This window comes from Pseudopodoces humilis, chromosome 7 (assembly GCF_049639895.1).
Source record: "Pseudopodoces humilis isolate 2021_Gansu_Grassland_sample_001 chromosome 7, ASM4963989v1, whole genome shotgun sequence".
NCBI classification, from domain to species: domain Eukaryota; kingdom Metazoa; phylum Chordata; class Aves; order Passeriformes; family Paridae; genus Pseudopodoces; species Pseudopodoces humilis.
In genome coordinates, this window is record NC_142206.1 from 39,081,425 (window position 1) to 39,101,956 (window position 20,532).

At 38.4% G+C, this 20,532-nt stretch overlaps 1 protein-coding gene across 3 annotated transcripts in view; it reads left to right on the top strand.

Annotated features, from left to right (window-relative positions):
* Positions 1–19,638, top strand: part of MIPOL1 (mirror-image polydactyly 1) — a 188,313-nt gene extending 168,675 nt beyond the window's left edge. For all 3 annotated transcript variants that reach the window (XM_014249747.2, XM_088057511.1, XM_088057512.1), the window contains exon 13: positions 14,085–19,638. In XM_014249747.2, coding sequence (XP_014105222.1) covers positions 14,085–14,151 — 67 coding nt within the window. In that variant the 3' untranslated portion in view covers positions 14,152–19,638. The remainder of the gene's footprint in view (positions 1–14,084) is intronic.
* Positions 19,639–20,532: the final 894 nt, after the last annotated feature.

A 20,532-nucleotide genomic window follows, 5' to 3' on the forward strand; every position in this document is an offset into this window, starting at 1 on the left:
ACCAAGTCTTAGTGAACTCAGCTGGCTTTATTTTAAATTTGAGAGAGATATTTCTTTTGTTTTCTTCTTTCAAAACAATAAATATGATTTGATTTCTTACTTTATTAAGATGTTATATTTAGATGTTGAGACTTTTCTATTAAAATTATACTGTGCACTTTTTTGTTAGTTTTTTACTTACAAAATTGTACTCTGGTGAATGTCAGATCAAAACATTAAATACTGGAGGCTAGGAGTATGATTTCATAGATATTAATAGTTTCACCAATTTGTGTCAGTAAATAATTTAGCACATGTCAAAAGTGATTTTCCTTTTAATGATAACTACTGAGCTGCCTGCTGCTGTGAAATTCTGCTGAGTTTGAATAGTTGGTAATCTTTTAATATCATATGGGGAAATAATTTAACTGGTGCTGGCGTTTTGAAATGTAAAGTCAGTCCTGGTGTCTTGTTGAAGAATGTAGATACGGAGCTAGTTTCTTAGTTACAGCAAACTGACTTTGCTCTGTCGCACTAAGTTGCATTCATTTGTCCCAGTTAAGGGTATGACCTGTAGTTTACTGAGAAACAGATGCTGGTGGGTCCATTCAAAAGACAAGTGAGTGAGGGCAAGGTGCTAAGAATCTTATACTTGCTATAGCAATCCACAGAAGTCAATGGATATCAGAGTTTGTATGGGAGGAAATGGAAAGCAAAGGAAGACGACTTTTGTAGCAGTCTAAGATACCAGTGCAAATTAACAAAGGTTCTGGATTTTCAGAATTGGATCAAAACTTATTAAAGGGGATTCAAAATGGAAAAAACTCCTTGATGAGGACTGATGTGTTGGCTGCCACATACAATGATTAAAAGCAGATTATAAGCTCCATGGGGCCCATAAGAGATACACAATCTCCACAGGCAGGGTTTTATGGTGTTTAGGAAACCCACACTAGCCAGATGGAAGATTCCCAGACACACAAAACTACCACATACTCTGAAGAATTCTGCAGAGCTAATGCAAATTTCTTTGGCATACCAGACATGAATAGGAACATGATAGTCCAAAACACAAAATCTAGTAACAGTCACTCATATCACATATGAAATCATTACCAGAGAGTAGCAATTAGAGGCAGTGTGAATGTACCGGATTTATGGGCAATAGGCTGGAGTAGTCTGCTTTAGTCAGTGAGGAAATAAGACAAATTGAAATGTGGGGAAAAAGTCATGTTTGAGCTAACTGAAAGCAGTACATAGCAGCATCAGAAATTTTTTCAATATTTGGAATTCTGCACTAACACCAGTGACTCCTCTCAGAAGAATTCCCCTCAGACTGCACTAATATGCATGGTGAAATGATGAATTAAACAGTCTTCTAGAGATACCTGAGATACCTGTTTGTTGTAATAAAAAATTAATTAAGCCAATGAAGTTATGTGCAACCTCAGAGAAATTCAACATATAGACAGAAATCAATTTTCTGGGTCTGAAGGAAATAAAATATTTAACTATTATTCAAATCTAAGGTGAGCTGAACAAATTCAGTCACCATTGGCATATTCTCTGGACTGCTATCGTTACACATTTCTGTATCACTAGGCAGATCTTTTCTCCTTTGGTAAGGCTAACATATTGCTCACACTGTACAAAAGGAAATATATAACTTTCAGAAAGCTGGAATGAAATGTATTTTCCTTATTTTCAATTTATTGAATTACACCAGTTTTTTAACTGGGCACTTTGTGTTTCAGTCCAGCTGAAAATTTGCAGGGTATGATGGAGGGAGTGCCTAAAAACTCAGCACAACTAATACTGGTAACTTCTTAGCCCAAAGAAGCACTTTGAATAAGCACTTGGAATAGAAGGACTTGGATAAGCATAAGCAGAAAACTTCTAATTGAAAAAATTATAAAACAATTGACTTTTTGTCTTTTCTGCCTGGATTCCCTGGAGACCCAAGTGGACATGCTGAGGCAGAGTGAGGCAAGCTGGTTTCAGAGATCTGTGCAGAGCAGTGTGACATTTCTTTCTAAAGTGTCCTTGGCATCTGCCCCCATCCCACTTTTAGTTTTCTAAGCAGCTGTTTGAGAGCAGGGATTCTCCTCCAGGGCATGACAGAATGGTTTCTCCTCCATTTGTGGAGATCCTGGTTCAGATCTCCTGTACCTCAGAGGGGCGTTTTAACCACACAGGTCTGGTCTGGATGCTCCCTGCTCCTTGCTTTGAAGCAGTACTGTGTAGCAGAAAATAGTGCAGGCTGCTTGGGTCAGAGAGGAGCAAATAGTCTAGTCACCTCTGAGAAGCAAGACCTGTTTCTGACACTTACCTTTAGGGCTTTTTAACAGTTTTATCCAATGCCTCTAGAACATAAATCTAGAGACAAAACCTCTAGAACAAAGCCTCTAGAACAAAACCACTATCAGAACTTCCATCTCCCATTTTCCAGGTGGACACCCTTGATCGCCACCCATGGAATTGCACCTTCAGATCTAATAGCATTTCATATGTCACTTCTGTAGTAATTCACAGCTTCAGAAAGAGAAGGGTAGAAATGTCTTCAACTCTGGTGTGTACTGCTCCCCTGAGAAGTGGCAGATGTGGGTTAAAAGCAGGTTTTCCTTAGCTTGGCTGAATGCTGTAACTGAAAGTTTTCTTTTTTATGCTTGTCTTGAAAAAGAGAACTGGTAGCACTGCTGCTATGTTTATCACCTTGAAAGAAACTTGTGGCCTTAGTTTTAGAGGTGGTAACTTGAGGACTTCTGGACAGCCTGAAGCAAGACACTAAAAGCAAGGAACTGCCCTTAATAGAGCAGGTTGTGGTATCACTACTGAAAGTCTCATGCAGTTATAATATGTGATATTGCCAGAGCAGATTATGAGATATCCTTCTCCTGGATATTTTTGGTGTCATAAATTGTAGTGAGGTCTGTAGCATGTGACAGTTTATGATCAGTGCCAGTATTATGCTCAGTGGTGCACTTTACAGAATGGAGACAAAAAAATCCTAATCAAAGGGAATGACAGGTGTGACTTTTGTGCGTTCCTTGCACAGTCAAGATGTCCATTGGCTGCAGGGAGTTTCACAAAGATGAAGAATGCAAAACTGCACATACAGTCAAAGTCAAGTATTTATTTCCTTTTTGTAGCTATGGTTTACTTAACCTCTGTACATTGTGGATTGCAGTGCAGATATTGTTTTGTTAAAGTATGGGTAGTTACAATATAAACACAAATATTTATTGTCATTTGAATATTTATCATCTCAGCCTTTCACGAAAATAAAAGCAGTGCTGAAGCTTCATTCTCTCAAACACTAAAATGTATTCTATGAAAGTCAAATGTTTTCAGAGTCAACATAATCACAGCATCAGTTTTTTGACCTGTGTGTTCATTTACAGTTTACTTATAGCTGCTTCAGAGAGATGGAAGTTTGTAGATTACAACGTGGTTTTATTGATTTATCAGTGGCAAAATACACTAAGTATACACTCAGTAAACTGGATCAGCTAGCTCTTGGACTTGTATTGTATAATATCAGCTTGTTGTGGAATACTTCAGAACAAAATCAGAATGTTGGCATAGTTAACTTCAGTGGTGTAAACCAGACTTGCAAAGACTAATATTTAGTAAGACCAATAACACAAACAAATTAGATTTTGAAGTTGTTTGCCCAATAGGAAGAAGCATGCTGACACAGTATTTGTAAGCTTATAGTTAACTATTCTATGACAAATTATTAAATAACTTTGAACAGCAGATTGAGTGCTCCTTGAAGAATAGCAAGAAAACTTTTTCTCAGACTTGCTTTTTTTTTTTTCCCAAGATGATAAAAAGAGTGTCACAGCAAATACTCATTTACTTTAATATTTTATATCCAAATAAAATAAGTCCATGGCATTTACATTGCCGTTACTAAATAGTATTTGGTTTGTTTGCAAGAGTCATTTATTTGTGGCTTGGCTGAAGGAATAAAAATAAATTTGCGGTTCTTTCTGTTAATACTCATACTGTTTCTTAACATATGCAAAAGATTGAATACTGTAAATGTATATGCAGAAGCTCATAAAGAAAGCCCAGACTTTCTGAAGCTTCTGAATTACGTATAACCTTTTAGAGAATTTCTGGGACAGTTCTTTACAACAACAGAAAGAAAAACTGACTAAGCCAACAAAGTATTTTATTTTAAGCAAATTTTAAAACATTTAAATTTTTTTTCCACTGCTTAAAATTAAGCATACCTTTACTTAACCAGGGGCTAGTTATCTGAGAAAAAAATTATAGTTCGTGTTTCTGAAAAACTACTGAGCCATTAAGTATCAGATTTTTCCATAAAGCTTTTTTTTGTTTTGTTTTAACAGATTTTGTAGAAGGGCAGCATCAACTGTATTTATGAGAGCTAAAAACAGCTTTAACCCCATAGTCACCACTGCTGTTTTATTGGCTAGTTGCTCAGCTTTCCTGTTCTACATTTATGATGTGATGTGGGTATAAGGATACAGATCCAAACACTGAACTGTTGGAAGGCATAAATCTTTAGGACCATATTTGATCATTTTAGCTTCAGATAATGGAATTCTTGCCCATAGAAAGTATCAGAATTCAGCCTTTCAATGAAAGACACTGCAGGTATTGCGTATTGTGCAGGTATTGAAATGTGTACAATAAAATTATTTTATTTAGCAGTTTATTTTGTGCCTCATAATATATGTATTTCTATAATTTCTATTTCAGTCTTTGATAAAATAATCATAGATTATTTAAGGAATATAACATATGTACATCAGATAAAAGGGATATCTAAGTGGTGCACTCAACACAAAAGACATTTTACAGATTTTACTCAATGCTTTTGAAGAATTTTGTGACTCTATGTAAAGCTGAATTTATATGCTTTCAACAGAAATTACAAGTTTTTTCTCTTACAATCAGTCCCACTAAAGTCATCACCAGGCAGAATTGCCACCAAGGGAAGCAGTAGGAGGAAGAGAGGATGTTTTTTTCCATGGACCTTTTGTTAGTTTTTGAGGGAAGACTTCCCTTTCTTCCTAGAAATACTTTTCAGAAGTGTGGCCAAGTGTGAGTTGTCCTGAAACCACCAGAGGGGTAGAGAGTTCACCTACCAGTCTGATCCCATTATGAAGGACTTAACTCTGCTAAGAGCTTAGTAAAATGCTTTCCTTTTACATCCATACCTGTTTTCATTGCTACTTGATCTTTCAGTGTTGTGGGCATCATTCCATCTTGGGCAATATCACACTGGTGATAAAATACAACAAACCTATGTAAAACCTATTTTTAATGTGGAGGGAATTTCATGATGATTTATAGGAAGGAATTTTCTCTCCACAAGCTCCAGATTTATTTTGGTCAAGAGGTGGAATCACCTCAGGGAAGTGGAACAGGATTGAGAGCTGCTTAGAGCCATCAAGTCTGCATTGGGTTTTTTAAAATACTTGTGGAATTAAGAAAAAAGTTCAAAAAATTGTTTTTCTTGTTAATGATACAGAGTTTGCCAGAGCTGTGCTTTGATGGGATGTGCTTGGGAAACAGCCTGAGTAGTTGTCATGGTTTAATTCCAGCCAGCAGCCAAGCCCCACACTGCTGCTCACTCACTCCATCACCAGTGGGATGGGAAGGGTAAAAGCTGGAAAACTCACGGGTTGAGATAAAGACAGGTTCATAGGAAAGCCGAAAGCTGCACATGCAAGCAAAGCAAAATGAGGAATTGATTCACTGCTTCCCATGGCAGGTGTTCAGCCATCTCCAGGACAGCAGGGCCCCCCACACAGAACAGCTACTTGGAAGGACAAACTCCATCGATCTGAATCTTCCCCCTTCCCACTCCTTCCCACTCCCTTTTATACTGAGCACAATGTCATGTGGTCTGGAATATCCCTTTGGTCAGTTTGGATTACCTGTCCCAGCTGTGTCTCCCTCCCAACCTGCCTCTTTGCCAGCGTGGCAGTGCACAAATCAGGAAAGACCTTGGCTCTGTGTGAGCCCTGCTCAGCAGTGACAAAACCATCTCTATATTATTAACCCTGTGCTCAGCACAAATACAGAACACAGCCCTGTACCAGCCAGAAGAAAATTATCCCAGCCAAAACCAGCACCATAGTACATCAGTATTTGCAATTGTACAAACTCATTGTGAGCAGGACTTGACCAGAGCATATCTGAAGGAGGTGAGACCTGCTTGGAATAGGCAGCTGAGAGGATCAGACTTGACTTTATTAGAAGTCTAACATGAATAAAGGTGTAATGTGGTGGTTTCAGACTGTTATTTGCAACTTTTGGAGTCTCTTAATAATCACATTCTCTGCAGATCTGTAAATAAATCCTAATTTGTTCATTTTGGGCAAATTTGAAACTGTTTGTTTTAGATAATCAATTTTTGACATTGATTTTAAATTTTCCTGAATATGGATTTAGAACAAACCAAAAGTCTCTGTAAAGGAGGTCCATTTTTCATCTCTTGAAATACATTTCTGTTGAATATAGTATAAGAAAACTGGCGAGCTGTTGCCAGACACAGTTCAGAGCCCACACTGAGAAGCTGGGAGAAAAAGGCTCTGTATTCAGAAATTTTAGGCTCTAATTCAGTGGGATACTTTTCTGTTATTATTATGTTTGTGCACATGAGGAAACCAGATCTGAGCCTGTATTGCTGTCAAGAATGTGAGGAACAGTTCAGAGACACAATGAGACTGCCTGTGATTCATAGCTCTCTAATGATACCAAACCTCATTACCAAGGGGCAGGACTAGTGCTCGTCAGGAGTTTTCAGGAATTGATATTTTTCCCTCTTTGAATGAGTAAATACCATGGCAGAGTACTTCCTGTGGGGAAGACACATTAGCATAAGGTAAAACTGCTAGTTTTCCATAAGCAGGCAACACAGACTACCAGGAATTATTTGACAAGAAAAATCCAGGAGACCCTTGCCAATTCATATGAGCACAAACTTCATGGACATGCAAGGAGTACGCTGTATGGAGCAGTCTTGACCCCTGTCAAGATTTCTCCTGAGAACAGCTGTGACACCAAATGTGTGGAAACAGTGCTAAAATTCAAGCTTATGGAAGAAGGTGTAGAGAAGAGATTTCTGGCACAAATATAAGTAGTGAATTTTGCATAAAATTTCCATATAAACTGGTAGATTCAAGCTGGAGCAATAAGGGAAATTTGGAGATTCGATTAAATAATCTGATGTGTATCATTTGACTTTAAATATGCCAATATATCCTCTATTTCAGCTATTTTTAATTTTTTATCTCTAATATCAGCCACATACTCAGATATGAATGGTCCATCCAATAGTTAGAGCCTGGTCTTTATGATATGCTGTAGATTTTGATGTACTGAAGTGCAGTGTAGTTGTTTCAGGGTTTATTTTTCTTTCTCAGAAGCTCATTTATTTTTGGCAATGTATGCTGTCCTGAGCAAGCATTAGAAAGTAAAGGAGTGATACCTTTCACAAGGTGGCATTAAATCCAGCACAGAAGCAAAGTCCTGATTTTGTGTTATCCTGTAATGTGTAACAATCTACATCAGTGCAAAGTAGGGTGAAATGCTGTCAAAATAGACCAACTGTGTTTACTGCTCACTTTTCCTGCTGCTAGTGATGGCACAAGGTGAATAGTAATGGTGAGCTAGCTCTAATCTTTCAAACAGAAGGTAGAGGGCAAACAGTTTGACAAGATTAGTTATTGTGGACCACAGATAAAGGCTTAATATTTTAGCCAAGGCCTGTGTAAGCCAGGTTTATTTTGAAATACGTCTGCTGTCGAGAGCCCAACTGGCTGTATTTGCTTCTAAGTTTAATCATATACAGAATTACTCTTTTGGGTTGAGAAGACACTGAAAGGGATTTAATAGGAATGCTTGTTTGGTGACAGTGCTTTTCAGAGGCAAAAGGGTTTGCCCTGCCAAATTTAAGGCCTGTACATTTAATGAAACATACTTTTTGGAGTGACATTACAAACAGTGTTGGGCAGGCAGGAACTGGCAGCGGTGCCTGTAGTGATTAGATTCAGCACTGTGGTCTACTGTGGTTTAGAGCTCACTGGTGCTGCTAAATCAGTCTCTAAAATATGTTTTAAGACCAGGCAGGACCATTAATACCCATCAGTCCAGCCACCTGTCTGACAGAGGGCACTGAGTTGTACTCTGCATCAGCTTCAAAACCAGGGCTGAACTCCAGTGTGCCATTCAGAAAGACACCAAAACTCTGATCCAAAAAATGCAGAAGAAACTTTGTTAAGGAGAGAGAGGCAGCCTGTGCACTGGAACCACATGTGGTCTTTATCACTATGATGGTTTATGAAGGAGTTGTTACACACCATTAAATTCAATGGGCAGTGATTTTTACTGAGGATTAAAAAATACTGTTAAAAAGGCAGGCTTTTGAGGTGGCAAAAATAATACCTGAATTGAAGAATAAGGATAATTAAAAATTCACTGAATCAGCCAGGAGTAAGAGGGTGATAGCTGTGTAGCATGGTAGATAGGTCATGCACTGCAAGGTCGTATCCTTGATACCAGGCTTCAGACCACTGAATATTTAAGTATTTTATTCAATCAAAGCAGCCTCAAATTCTGAAACTGAGAACAAGCCACCCCAACACCCAGTGTTAGCACAGTGCTATTCCCTTGAGAGGGAAGCAGCTAGGGTCCAGTTCCCTCCTGCAGATAATAGAGCTGAACCAGTTTGCTCCAGCCTCCTGAGTAAATGATCCTGTCTGAGTGACTGGTTTCTGGGCAAGACAAGTATCACAGCAGCCTCTCTCTCTATGTCATTTGTTTCCTTGAATTGACAGAAAAAGCCTGAAAACAAGTATGCCATTTGGAATTTTATTAAGTTTATCCAAGAGGAAAACTGAAGGAAAGGAGAGGAAGTGGGTTATTTTATTCTAAATAAAATTAAGTGAATTTATTTGTACAACCACTCACCAAACAACCATTCACTGAACTCTACTGCTAAGCTGCTTGCAGTGCTTTTGTCCAATGCATTTTATTTATCTAATATATTTTCAAAAGCTTGGTTTCTAAAGGGAATTAGTGTCAGCAAAACACATTCCACAAGAAGCCAGAAATCATGCAAGTAAGGCCATCTTCATAGCCTGAGCCTAATCTTATCTACTGGAAAGATAACCAAGGATTATAGCTTAGGTTTATAAGCCTTTATATACCATTTCAAAATCCAGGATGATTTTGTTTTTATCACTTAACTCCTCCATTTGCAGGTAGAAACCATTGTTTTTGGGTAGTATATATATATTGCTTTGCAGATTAGGACATGGGCTACTTGAAGGGTGCCTTTTCTGTCAGTTGGGTGTCCATTTCATCCATTTCTGGGCCATGATTCCTGGGAATTCACTCTATGACTGTATAAGTGTCATATTCAGAGCCCAGGAGTAAAGGCCACTGTTGTCTTTGGGGTCAGTTCCTTGGGCCAGAGATGGAGCAGTGTGGAAGGATGTACCAATCTGTGTGGATTTATGCACTTGCAGAATTTTACTGATCTCAAACTACAGGTTAGAGTTAGACTTCATCAGCAAAATATGTGAAAGAGGGAAACAAGCCAAAAATGTGCGTAAGAGTGAGTAGCAGAGAGTAGCAGGTAACATACTTGCACATATCTGTCCAGCTTCTGTGTCCTGGAGCAAACTTCTCTGTCAGTTAGGATTTTAAGTCTGCTTTATGGACACTAAGTCTAAAACCAAATTTTTTTTTTATTTTTTTTTTTACTCACAGGAGGAAAGCTTTGCTAAAAGTCAGAGCAGATTGTCAAGCAATTCAGGGTCTGTGTGAAAACACTCCCCATAACAACATATGCTCCACCCAGGCATTGACAGCTGTGTGCATAGGTGACGAGGGAACAGAGTTTGAAATAAGTGGTAGAGAAGTTGAGAATTCTTTTGAAGTTTGAATTGTTGAGAAGTTGTCTTAGGGAAGACTCACCTAGTAATGATCTGTTCAGATAGCTTCCTCCAAAGATGAGGATCTTCTTAAAGCTTAGCAACAAGTTTAAAAGGACATAATTAAACCTGTAATATCATAGCAGCAAGCCCCTTATGGAATTCTTTTTATTTCTGTTTAGAACACAGATTCAACTGCTTAATTCCAAATTTGTATGAAGGAAGCATTAAGCCACTGCAATTCAAGACTCTTAACATTGTGTCTTTTGCTAACTTAAAAATAATGATGGACTGGGTGTCCCTTTCTTAAATTGTGTGTTTTATTTAATTTTACCATTTCATGGGAGCATTACAGAAGTATGTAGTGTAGATAAAGAATATTTCTAGCCATCATCTTTGTGCTTTTCATTAATGCAAATTTCATCTATCATGAAAAGCACTGGACATTTTTACTTTTTACTTTTGGATATATGTAAATCAATAGAAATAAAACCAAAGTTGTACCTATCCATCTGAATCCATAGCTTTTTCCTATATTTTATATGTCTTTTTGTACTCACTTTGCATGCATGCATACAATAATTGTATAAAGAATGCTGATGTGGCATATGTTGAGAGAATTTATTTCTTAAGGGACAGATTTTCTGGAAGTATTTGAAGAACGAAGAAATAGTGAAGGTCATCTGCTGCAGTTTTCAAAAATTTCTAAGGAATAAATTGAAATGTGTGAGAATGGGGAGTGAGCCCTTTGTAAAGCATTCCAAAAGGTGTGTCTGTCCTTGCACATTTGGACCCTCAGCACTACAACAGAATGGCCCACCCACCATATCTTTCTTCTGTCTCATCTAAAATATTCATTCAAATGCTTTCTTCTTGAAAGACTTATTCAGTTGCTTCATGAGATGCAAATTCAGTGAGTGTCCTTGCTTACATCTCAGGAGGAAGTGTCATGTTGCACATTTAACTTCCACTATGAGGACTCTTCACAAGCAAAAAGACAAATGTCATTTGTTAGAATGTTAGAATTTGTTAGAACTTCTCTTAGAATACAATCAAATGTGGTCAGTGCTGCTTTCAGTTAAGTAAAATTTGGTGAAATTACACGAAGTAACAGAAGTTTCTTTCTTCATGTCTTCATGTCTTGCACATTTTCAATAAAACCTGCAAACATTGAGACTAGTTCCCAGCATTGTCCATTCTTCTGTTTAAGTTCCCTTTGATCTTGGGGTACAAAACTATTACTGCAGTTTTCCACATTGAAATGCTCAGTCTCCAGAGGGAGCTGCCTGCAGTATCCTCTGGGCTGGGCACAAAGCTTTATCAACAAGGGCTGGCTCTGCCACCCTCTCCCCTCGCAGGTAGCACCTCCCTGGCACCAATGGCCTTTTGAGCTGCCTTTTATTTATTACTCACAAAGAAAATGTTGCTTAGTGTGAGTTGGGATGACAGAGTTGTGCCCTTGGTGAACAAAGAGTCCAGGATTATCATTCCAAAAAGCCCCCTGAGGCCTGTATCAAGAGTTATTAACCACTGATTCAGCGCATAGCATTATTTTGTAGGCTTAAGTGGGATTTCAGTGGTATATTGGGTCTTGTGTCTGTGTAGGGGTAAATTTTGCCCTCTGTTATTTTATCTTATAAATAGCTGTTACAATTTCTCTTTTACGTTGCTGCTTAAATCTCTTTCAAAGGTACAGTGTCTTAATCCACTGCTAACTTTTTTTTTCCTTCTGATAAAGAATAAACAAATTTGCAAATCCACATATGACTGAAACAAAAGGCAAATACGCTCTGCATGGTTTGTATTTGGTGAGGAATACCTCATTTTGATGATTTCAGTCATCATTCATTTGAAAAGCAGTAACTATGATTGTTAAGCCTCATTATTTTCAATGAAGCCTGACAGTTTCAAGGTTAAACAGAAGACAGCTACTTTCATCCCAGTGGTATTTCTCTTCAAACATGGGCAGCTCTTCGCTGACTTGTTTTGCTCTGGTGTGCAGTGCCATTGCTTGGTCACAGAGTGGTGCACATCTAAACCCACTTGTAGGGCAGTGTGTAAGCTGTGACATCCAACTTGTGTTTCCCCAAAAGGAGCCTCAATTACTGAAGTCATTCCCCCCCACCCCCTGCCTTGTATAAGCCACACAATATTTCTTTTTAACTGAACAGTGATTTAAATAAGCCATGATCTCAGATTTTACAGGTTTTATGCTGTCTCCCAGAAAAACAATTTTCAGCCCAAACCTTCTGTTTGTCCAAACAGTTTGAAATCTTTCTCTGGTGCTTTTATGTCTCTGAAGTACATTAGAGAGGGTGCTAATGTGAAAGAGGCCTCCAGCAAGAGTTAAAATGGCTGAGAAAGCTACTGTGCTTCTGAGTACACGTGCCACTGAAAGAGGACTAACCTGCCATTGCTTTCTGGGATTGCACATGGACTGGCAACCCATGTAGCAGGGAAACTTCCCAGTAAGAAAGATTGACAAAAGTAAGACTGACTGACAAAACTGTGACCAATCAGTAACTGAGAATCTAAATCCTTAGAAGACATTGATGTATCCATGTGAGAAAACTTCCAGGAGCAAATAACTAGTGAAATCCCTGACTTTATACTTGCATGTACTGAGGGCACTGAGTTATGGCTCATGGGTGCTGCCTCCATAAAGCCAAAGCACAGTAGATGTTATTTCACAAAACAGCCTGAAAATGCATTAGTTGGAGGTGCAGGAAGAAGAAGGAAAAGTGACCATTGGAAAACTGAAGGGAGAGGAGTACCTAAGCAGCAGTTTTTTAGCTGTGCATTCACTCCTTCAGAGTCCCTGTGGAACAGCTAGAATGAGCTGAACTTTCCACATACTTTTCCTGGTGTCTGATGATTACATTTGGGTGGTGAATTCTTAATCTCATTTCAGGAATTAAGTCACCTGGTGAGTACAATGAAAGGTGTAGCTTCATCGTGCTTGGTGGTTCCTGGAAAACAAGAGTGTTTCAATACGTACCAAGCACATTAGTCATGACTTGTGGCAATAAATCCATGTTGACTAGTTTACGTGCACTGAAGTTACTAATGAATTCAGGAGATAAAATGCATTTTGCAATTTTGATAAAGCTGTGTTATTTTTATTTCCTATCTGCATTTCTCATGTTGTACAATTTTTTTTTTTAATTGTCTTTCAAGATAAGGAAAAAATGGTCAACTTTGTAACAATGAATACAGCTATTTGAACCTGTAGCTCTGTTTATCCGTTGTGGGAGCTGTGTGTATAATATTCTGGACATGGCTCTGAAGGTGTTCTGCTACACACAGTGTCTGCTTTTATACAGATAGTTTATTTGTGGGAGAGCTTTCATTGAAGGATACTATAAAATACAGACAAATTGAAGAAATAGTTTGAATGCATGGTTTCTGGAATGATGAGGATAAATGTGTGTAGATGCAAAATGATGAACAAATTTAGTCCTTTGCATTTGTCTACATACTTTAACAAAAGAAAGATCAAATTAAGCCAGTGAGAATCTGAACATGTTTATAGTGTCTGTGCCTTAAAACTAAGAGGATTGGGCAGCTCTTTGTCCTACTTATTTATTTTCTGTAGTTGTATTGACACAAGAATCACGCAGGCCACCTTCAAAATATCATCTTCCACGTCCTCAGAAGCTTGTCTTGTTGAGTATTTTGAAAAAGTTTTTACACAAAACACATCGGCTTTTAGACATAAATTTATAAACTGGACAGTAAAAGTATCTGTTGGATAATGGGCAAGATATTTTTTAAGGGGAAACAATAGTTAAGTGCCACATTTAACAAGAGCCATGGACAGCTCATATTTTAAAAGTGCAAAAATTAATTGTCTTGCTACAACCGAAGTGTGTATGTACCACAGGATTGCTGCACAGGGTTTTGTGTTAACACCATACAGAGACACTACATGCACTACAAAGGGAAAATGAGTTGATATATATGACTGGCTGCAGATGGGTTGGGTTGTAGGTTGAAAAGTTTTTCACAAGTTGTCTGCATTTTCCCTTAATGTCTGTCTTTTACAGTAGTGCTTTGTTTCTGAGCGTGACCACCACCAGGACAGCTTGGTTCAGTGCAAACACTGTCTCTTTCAGCCAGAACATTCCTAACATTAGCTTCCTTTTTTTTTCTCTCCTCTCCCTCTCCCCTGCCCCCTCTCAGGTTGGAAAGGCTGGTGGACGTCCTGAGGAAGAAGGTTGGAGCAGGGACCATTAGGACCGTGATCTGATTGAAAGCTGTAGTCTAAGGAAGCTTTCACATCTGGTGACCAGGCTGCTTCATTCAGCACTGTGTAAACACTGAAGCCTTAACTTAGCAAACAGTTGTTAGAAGTGGGACACTCCAGCGACATTCCAAGCTGAGATAAAATCAAATCATAAATGTTTAACTACTTTGCTGCTGAGTTCTGTGATTTGTTAAAATGTTTCATTGCAAACATGTATTTGTTTTTTACCAAATGCATTGTGGCACTGTGTGTTGTGAAAAAATCTGTAGATGCTTATTTTAACAGTCTGTTCTCTCGGTGTTGTTAGACTGTAGTCTTGCTGCAAGGCACAGCACGGTCATTTTTTTTAAATACTGCAGGCTTCAGGTTCAAAATGCTGCAAAGCAGTTGCAAAATTTAAATCCCTTATTTTATTTGTGAGACTGCAAATAGTCCAGTATTTGTATGTTAAATATATTAATTGATAAAGTAGGTTGTCATTCAAGAAATATCTCTGGCTGGTATATTGGATATTTTTTCTTCCTTACTCATAGCCCATTGAATTGCAGGTAGTAACTGTGGCTACATCAAAGGGCAGGATAAATGTGTAGCTTTATACAACAGTTGAATAGCTTCTGCTAGTACATGGTATTTTCAATGTACATTAAAAAGACATTTGCATTTAGGTTTCACTGGAAGTACAGCTTAAAAAATTGCAACATGAAAGCCTTGTGACATTGTACAGTATCAGACAGTGGAGAAAGTTTCCTGTATTGTTTTCAGTCATTCCTCTGTGCTTTTATACAAGGGAAAAGCTCTCAGATTTCAGAAAGCACCTTATAAATTAAAAATTCACCTTTTCAGTGTTTGCCTCTTTCCTGCAAGGCTCTGATTGCTCTGCAGTGCAGGAGTACCATCCAGGTTGGGTTTGAGGCCAAACTGTCAATCCTCAGCTTTTTGTACTCATGAAGTGCCCTAGGATGTAAAGGCTGAAGCATAGAGTCTTACAGGGAAGGGAGACACTCAGGGCTGAGGAGGAAGATTTGGGGTATACAGACATTATAGCTTTACAGATACATTAGAGTTGAACTGAAAGTTATGTTTGTGACCCAGTCATCTCCCTGTATGAACAGTCAGGTCAGTACTCATATAATCCTGCTCAAGAAAGCAGCTGTAATCTCTGAGCACCCCAAATTCAATAAAGAATCTCAGCAGCCAGCTGGGCTTTAGTGTCTCCTCAGGACCAGCCAACTCAGGCAAGGTGAATGTAGCTCCTGAGGCTCCCACTTGTCTGCTTTGCTTTGGGTTTAATGGTGCTACATGGTATCACCTCTTAATGCTTGCTTGTTCAGATGTTGTGATAGTGCAGACTATCTGGAAAAAATGAAATTTTAATTTTAGGTGTAGAGAGAGACATTGTAACGTCTGTTTTTTCTTTCAGACACTTAAATGTTAAGCCTTCTTCATCTGCAGACCTAAGCCCCTCCTAGTTTCAGTTGACCAAACCTAACCTTTTGCAGGGAGATAAGTAGCATCCCTCCAAGCCACATTTACCCAAGTCACTTCTAGAAACTTCTGAAGTGCTCCTTTTTGACCTTTGGTCAATCCTAAGATAGCCAGTGAGTCTGGAGCCTCTCCCCCACACCTATTCAGTGGGAAAAAATTCTAATGCTTCCCAACCAGAGGATTGCCACCACCCCCCCCAGATTCCAGCCCCTTCACCCTCTCCCACGTGCTGCTGTTCAGCTCTTTGGGTGACTCAAAGGTGGAGCTCTTTGTCCTACTGTCCTCACTGAGCTTTGTGCAGGAGGCAGATGACAAGATCTCCTGAGCTGTCAGTGCTATTGAACCATTTCTGCTGTAAGGAGGTGGTGAGGAGGGAATAAAGACAAAAATGTAAAGACAACCATACTCTTCTAGACCAAAGCCCAAAGACTGCCTTTGGCAATAACAAATAGAAGATGCCCAGAAAAGGGTATAAAGTCAGTTCAGCACTAGTGACCACTCTCCCAAGTGTCCCAGCAAATTAGTTAGAGGCTTTCTAAGCCAGAGGGGGGGGTCTTTCTATTTAGCAGCATTTTTTTCATTACCTGTTTTTAAATCCATTTAAGTTGTATCTACTTGTTCCTTTCACAAGGTCTTATGCAGTTAATGATGCATTGAGTAAAGAAATACTTCCTTTTCTGTTATGAAGCAGCTCTATTCATTTGCTATCACCTAGTTTTTGTATGAGAGAAATGGTGAGGAACCATTCCTTGTTCATATTCCATGTCCCATGTGATTTTACATATTTGCCATAATTTCCCCCACTTTCCTTTTCCAGAGAGAGCCCCTAGTCTTATTTAAAGGAGCTGTCTCATGTTTTTAATTGGCCTTGTCATACTAATTTGTTATTTTCCAGCTCTGCAGTTTTTACTGAGATGCAACCAGATTTGTGCCTAGTGTTCAAAATATAGACAAAATGTGACTTTAATAGTTTTCATAATGATGTTGTCTGTTTTATTGTTTGTGTTATTCTCTATTTGTAAATGTTTTTAGCATTGGACTTGCTTTGTGACTATTATTTATTTAGATTATTTATTAGTATTAATATTTCTGTAGTCAAACAACAATTCTAGATCTCCTTCCTCGGTTGTAATGCTCAGCTCAGAGTTCATCGTAGCTTGTATGAAGACTTAGCATTTATGATAACTTAGCATTTATGGGTGCTGAATGTCACCTGTTGTTTTAGCATTCCCTGGTGACCATGAGCTCTTACTTCATCTCTTCTCACTGCTCCTCTTTAATACTCACTCTTCATACAGCAAAGTATCATCAGCATCTCCATGCTGAATATGGTGATATGAAATACTGCCATCTCCAAATTAACCCCTTCAATTAATCACTTCAAGGTGATTTCTTAGTTAAGTTAAACATGGCCTCTGGGACAAAGTTCCCTGCAGGACAGTAAGGTAGCTTTTCCTTCACTGTGAAAATTAAGCATTTATTCTTGCACATTGTTTTAATCTAACTTTTAAGTACTTGTTTTCCAGTGTAAAATTATTAGTTATTGCTTTGCAGCTTTTATGAGGAAGTTGTTTGCTACTTTGAAAATGCAAGTTTACTAAATCAGGGCCTGTGCTCCATGCATGAATGTACTAAGTTCCTCCTTCCCCTAGGAGTGTCAAGAGCTCCTCACCTTTCCCCAAGTATTTCTGCGTCCAAGTGAATAATCTTGTGAATGCAGGCTTCCTACAGCCAGATTGTTTGACCTGCAGCCTCTTGTGTCCATTGGCTTTGTTTGGAAAAGTAGGATGGGCCATGCGAAAGCCATCTAGCAGACTTGATGTCAGATGCATTTGATTGCAGGTAATATTTGATTTGGTAAAATTAAAAGATAGTTTTGCTCCACAATTTTCCTTTTGACACATTATACCTAAGGTGAAAAATTAGTTCCTGACTCTGTCTTTTGTGTTGCAACCAAGCAGCCTGGAATTCAGTGATAATTTAAGTTAAGGTGTTTTGTCATAAATGACAAATGTGGATACATGTATTTGAATATTAATTAAATTAGATGTATTGATTTTTAAAATTCAGCTGGAAATGTTTTAATTCTTTGGAAAGGACCCTGGGAAATTTACTGTGTTGAGAGTAGAAAGATTCAAAAACAGTTCAGTTCTCCCTCTTCCTTGCTAACAACCTGGTGTGTGGTCTTTGACAAATTCCTTAGTGACTGTCGTTAAAGGCATGCAGTCCCTGAAGAGGTTCCTGGGCTTCTCCAGGGAGTTTGCAAAAGTATCTATGTGGTTAATGTCAAAACACTTTCACTTCTTCACCTGCTGAAGTGAGCAGCATAAATCACATAGGTCTGGTAGTGGAGGCCCAGCCTTTAGTGCCCTCAGCAGAGTTGCTGGTCCTGTTGAGCCCAGTCTAACTTTAGCCTTTCATTGTAATGAGGGCCAGAGATCTGCTCTGATCAGTAGAAATAGGCCATAACAACAACGTGGGTTAATGGGCTTATCATGTGGTTTATTCATTGAGAACTGATTGATGCCTGTGCAGAGCTTTGAAAGTGAAAAGAAGCCTGCTCCCATACAGCAGACAAATGCAATTGTCACTTCTGTCCTAATATATGTGAGAGATGAGATTGCATCCGATTATGTACCAGGAATAGCAATTCATTTCCCTCCTGATGGAAAAACAGTTCATGATGAAAGGTAGCTCACCATAGGTGACTCTTACGGTGACAGTGTAATTACTGGTTAAATTAAGGTCCCTGCTGTCTTGAATAGAACAGAGATACTCAGAAATGTTCTTCCCCTGTGAGATTTTTTGTCTTTCTCTTGATGATCCTGCAGCACGTTATGCATTGGGAGCCATTTCTGGTATATGCCAGGGTAAAATATGTAAATAGCATTATGTTGGCTCGGGATAAGAGCATTATTAATGCTTTTCATCACTGTAATTATATTCCTAGTAAGCCTTCCCTAAGCCCTCACTAATTAACAATATTGTGACAAATCAACTTTAATAGAAAAGAACTGTGGACCTTTAGTCTTTTAGTACTATTTTTCATGCAGCCCACAGCTAAAAACTGGTGGCATGGCATTCTATACTGGTGTTGGGAAAACTGCTGATATTTGAAAAGTTCAAAGCCAGCTCAGTCTTGTTAGTGTAGTCCTGCTGCTGAAGTCTGTTTGATTCCTCTTTAAATATATTCACAGCAAAGTAAGATTCATTGGTTAATCATTAATGTTAAGGAATATTAAAACTGTTTTTATAAATAAGCTATCATACTGAAATGGTTTAGTGAGGTCAGTATGTTGTCATATGCACATTTATTTATTTGTTTATTCCAAATCAGGAATATTTTACAAGATTGATTTTATATATATTCTTACCAGATGATCAAGAGTTGTAACATCTTTAATCCATTTGCACAAATGAACTTACTGTCTAAATGTCAGGATTTCTCTGTGTCTTTATTTCCTTCAATTAGAACAAGGCTGTTGGTTTTGTTGGGTTTTCTTCTTCTTAACTTATACCCCTGAAGATTTTCCTGCCATGCAAGAATCAGCTGTGGGGCACATGAAATCTCTGGCGGGCAGCTTTTCTTGCTGCGATCGCAACGTTACGTGGGCTGACTCTTATCACTGTAACATTTCACATCAGGTCTGCAGAACTGGACTTTCTCTGTTTGTTCTTCTCATGCATTGGTAAATAAAATGTATTCACGAGTTCAAAAAGACAAAGTAGTGTTCTCATATTAGGTCGATTATAAGTCAGCTGTTGAGCTTCAGTGTTCTAAACATTTCATTCTTCAGTTTTGTTGGGAGCCCACGTGTTCTGGGAGGCTTTTAAACAAATACTTGAAATGGTTGAAAGATTTACATTGCCAGTGCCTAGCTAAATATGTAGTCTTTAGAAAAGACATGGTTTATTTTGGCACCATTTGACAAACTCAAATATTTTAAACATTTGTTAAGTTTGAGCTTGCACATTTGAACTAAAAGTTTGCATTCCAAAATTGCATCTCAGGTTACCTGTCTCTCTCTCTTTTGTATTTTATAATCCCTTTATTAAAATAGTCTGCAAAAGAAGTTGGGTTTGGAGTGTGGTTTTTTTATTGTTAATTGTAAAATATTGTCATTAAAAATCAATTTTAAGGTAACACGTACCTGGTAACTCTATTCAACTAAATGTCAGAAATACAAAGCAGTGTTTTCAGAATTTAGGATTTTATGTTGGTAGCCAAGACTTGATTGTAAAATTAATGGAACACAGTAAAAGTGGGACCAAATCCTGCAGTGCTTTACTCTTAGTCCTATTATGTACTGTGATGAGTAAGTACTAACTTTGCTGGTGAGTGCAAAGCCAAGCAATAAAGAAAATAGACTGAAAAGCTGTACTGAACTGATGAAATAGAACAGCTTGGGGAAAAGGAAAAGCAGTCCTTGACCTGGAATTGGTTTTCTTTTCCTTCCTTTGTCAGAAAGGAGGAGCAGGGCAATGTTTAGTCTAAATTAAAAAAAAAAAATCAAAACAAAACAAAAAACAAACCAAACAACAACAACAAACCCATCCCTGCAGCACCAAAAAAACACCACCACTTTTATTTTCTTTCAGGTTTTAACCTGAAACTTGTACTGAAACGTGAAAAGTTGAGAACTTATGAACTGAAATGGCCGTATTTTGTTTCAAACCTGGCAGTCCCCTGTTGATGAGTCCTGAGCACACCGTTACAATAGTGTTGGTGCTCTGGCGCGTTGCCCAGGCAGCTGCCAGCTGCAGAGGGTCACACTCCTTTCTGAGAAGCTGTCATCAGTGGGAGTAGGGCATGTTCCCTCCTGGTGACCCAGGGCCAAAGGTCCACGCAGTGCCATGTTCACAGAAGTTCGTCATGGTTTGAACAGCTTCTGAACATGA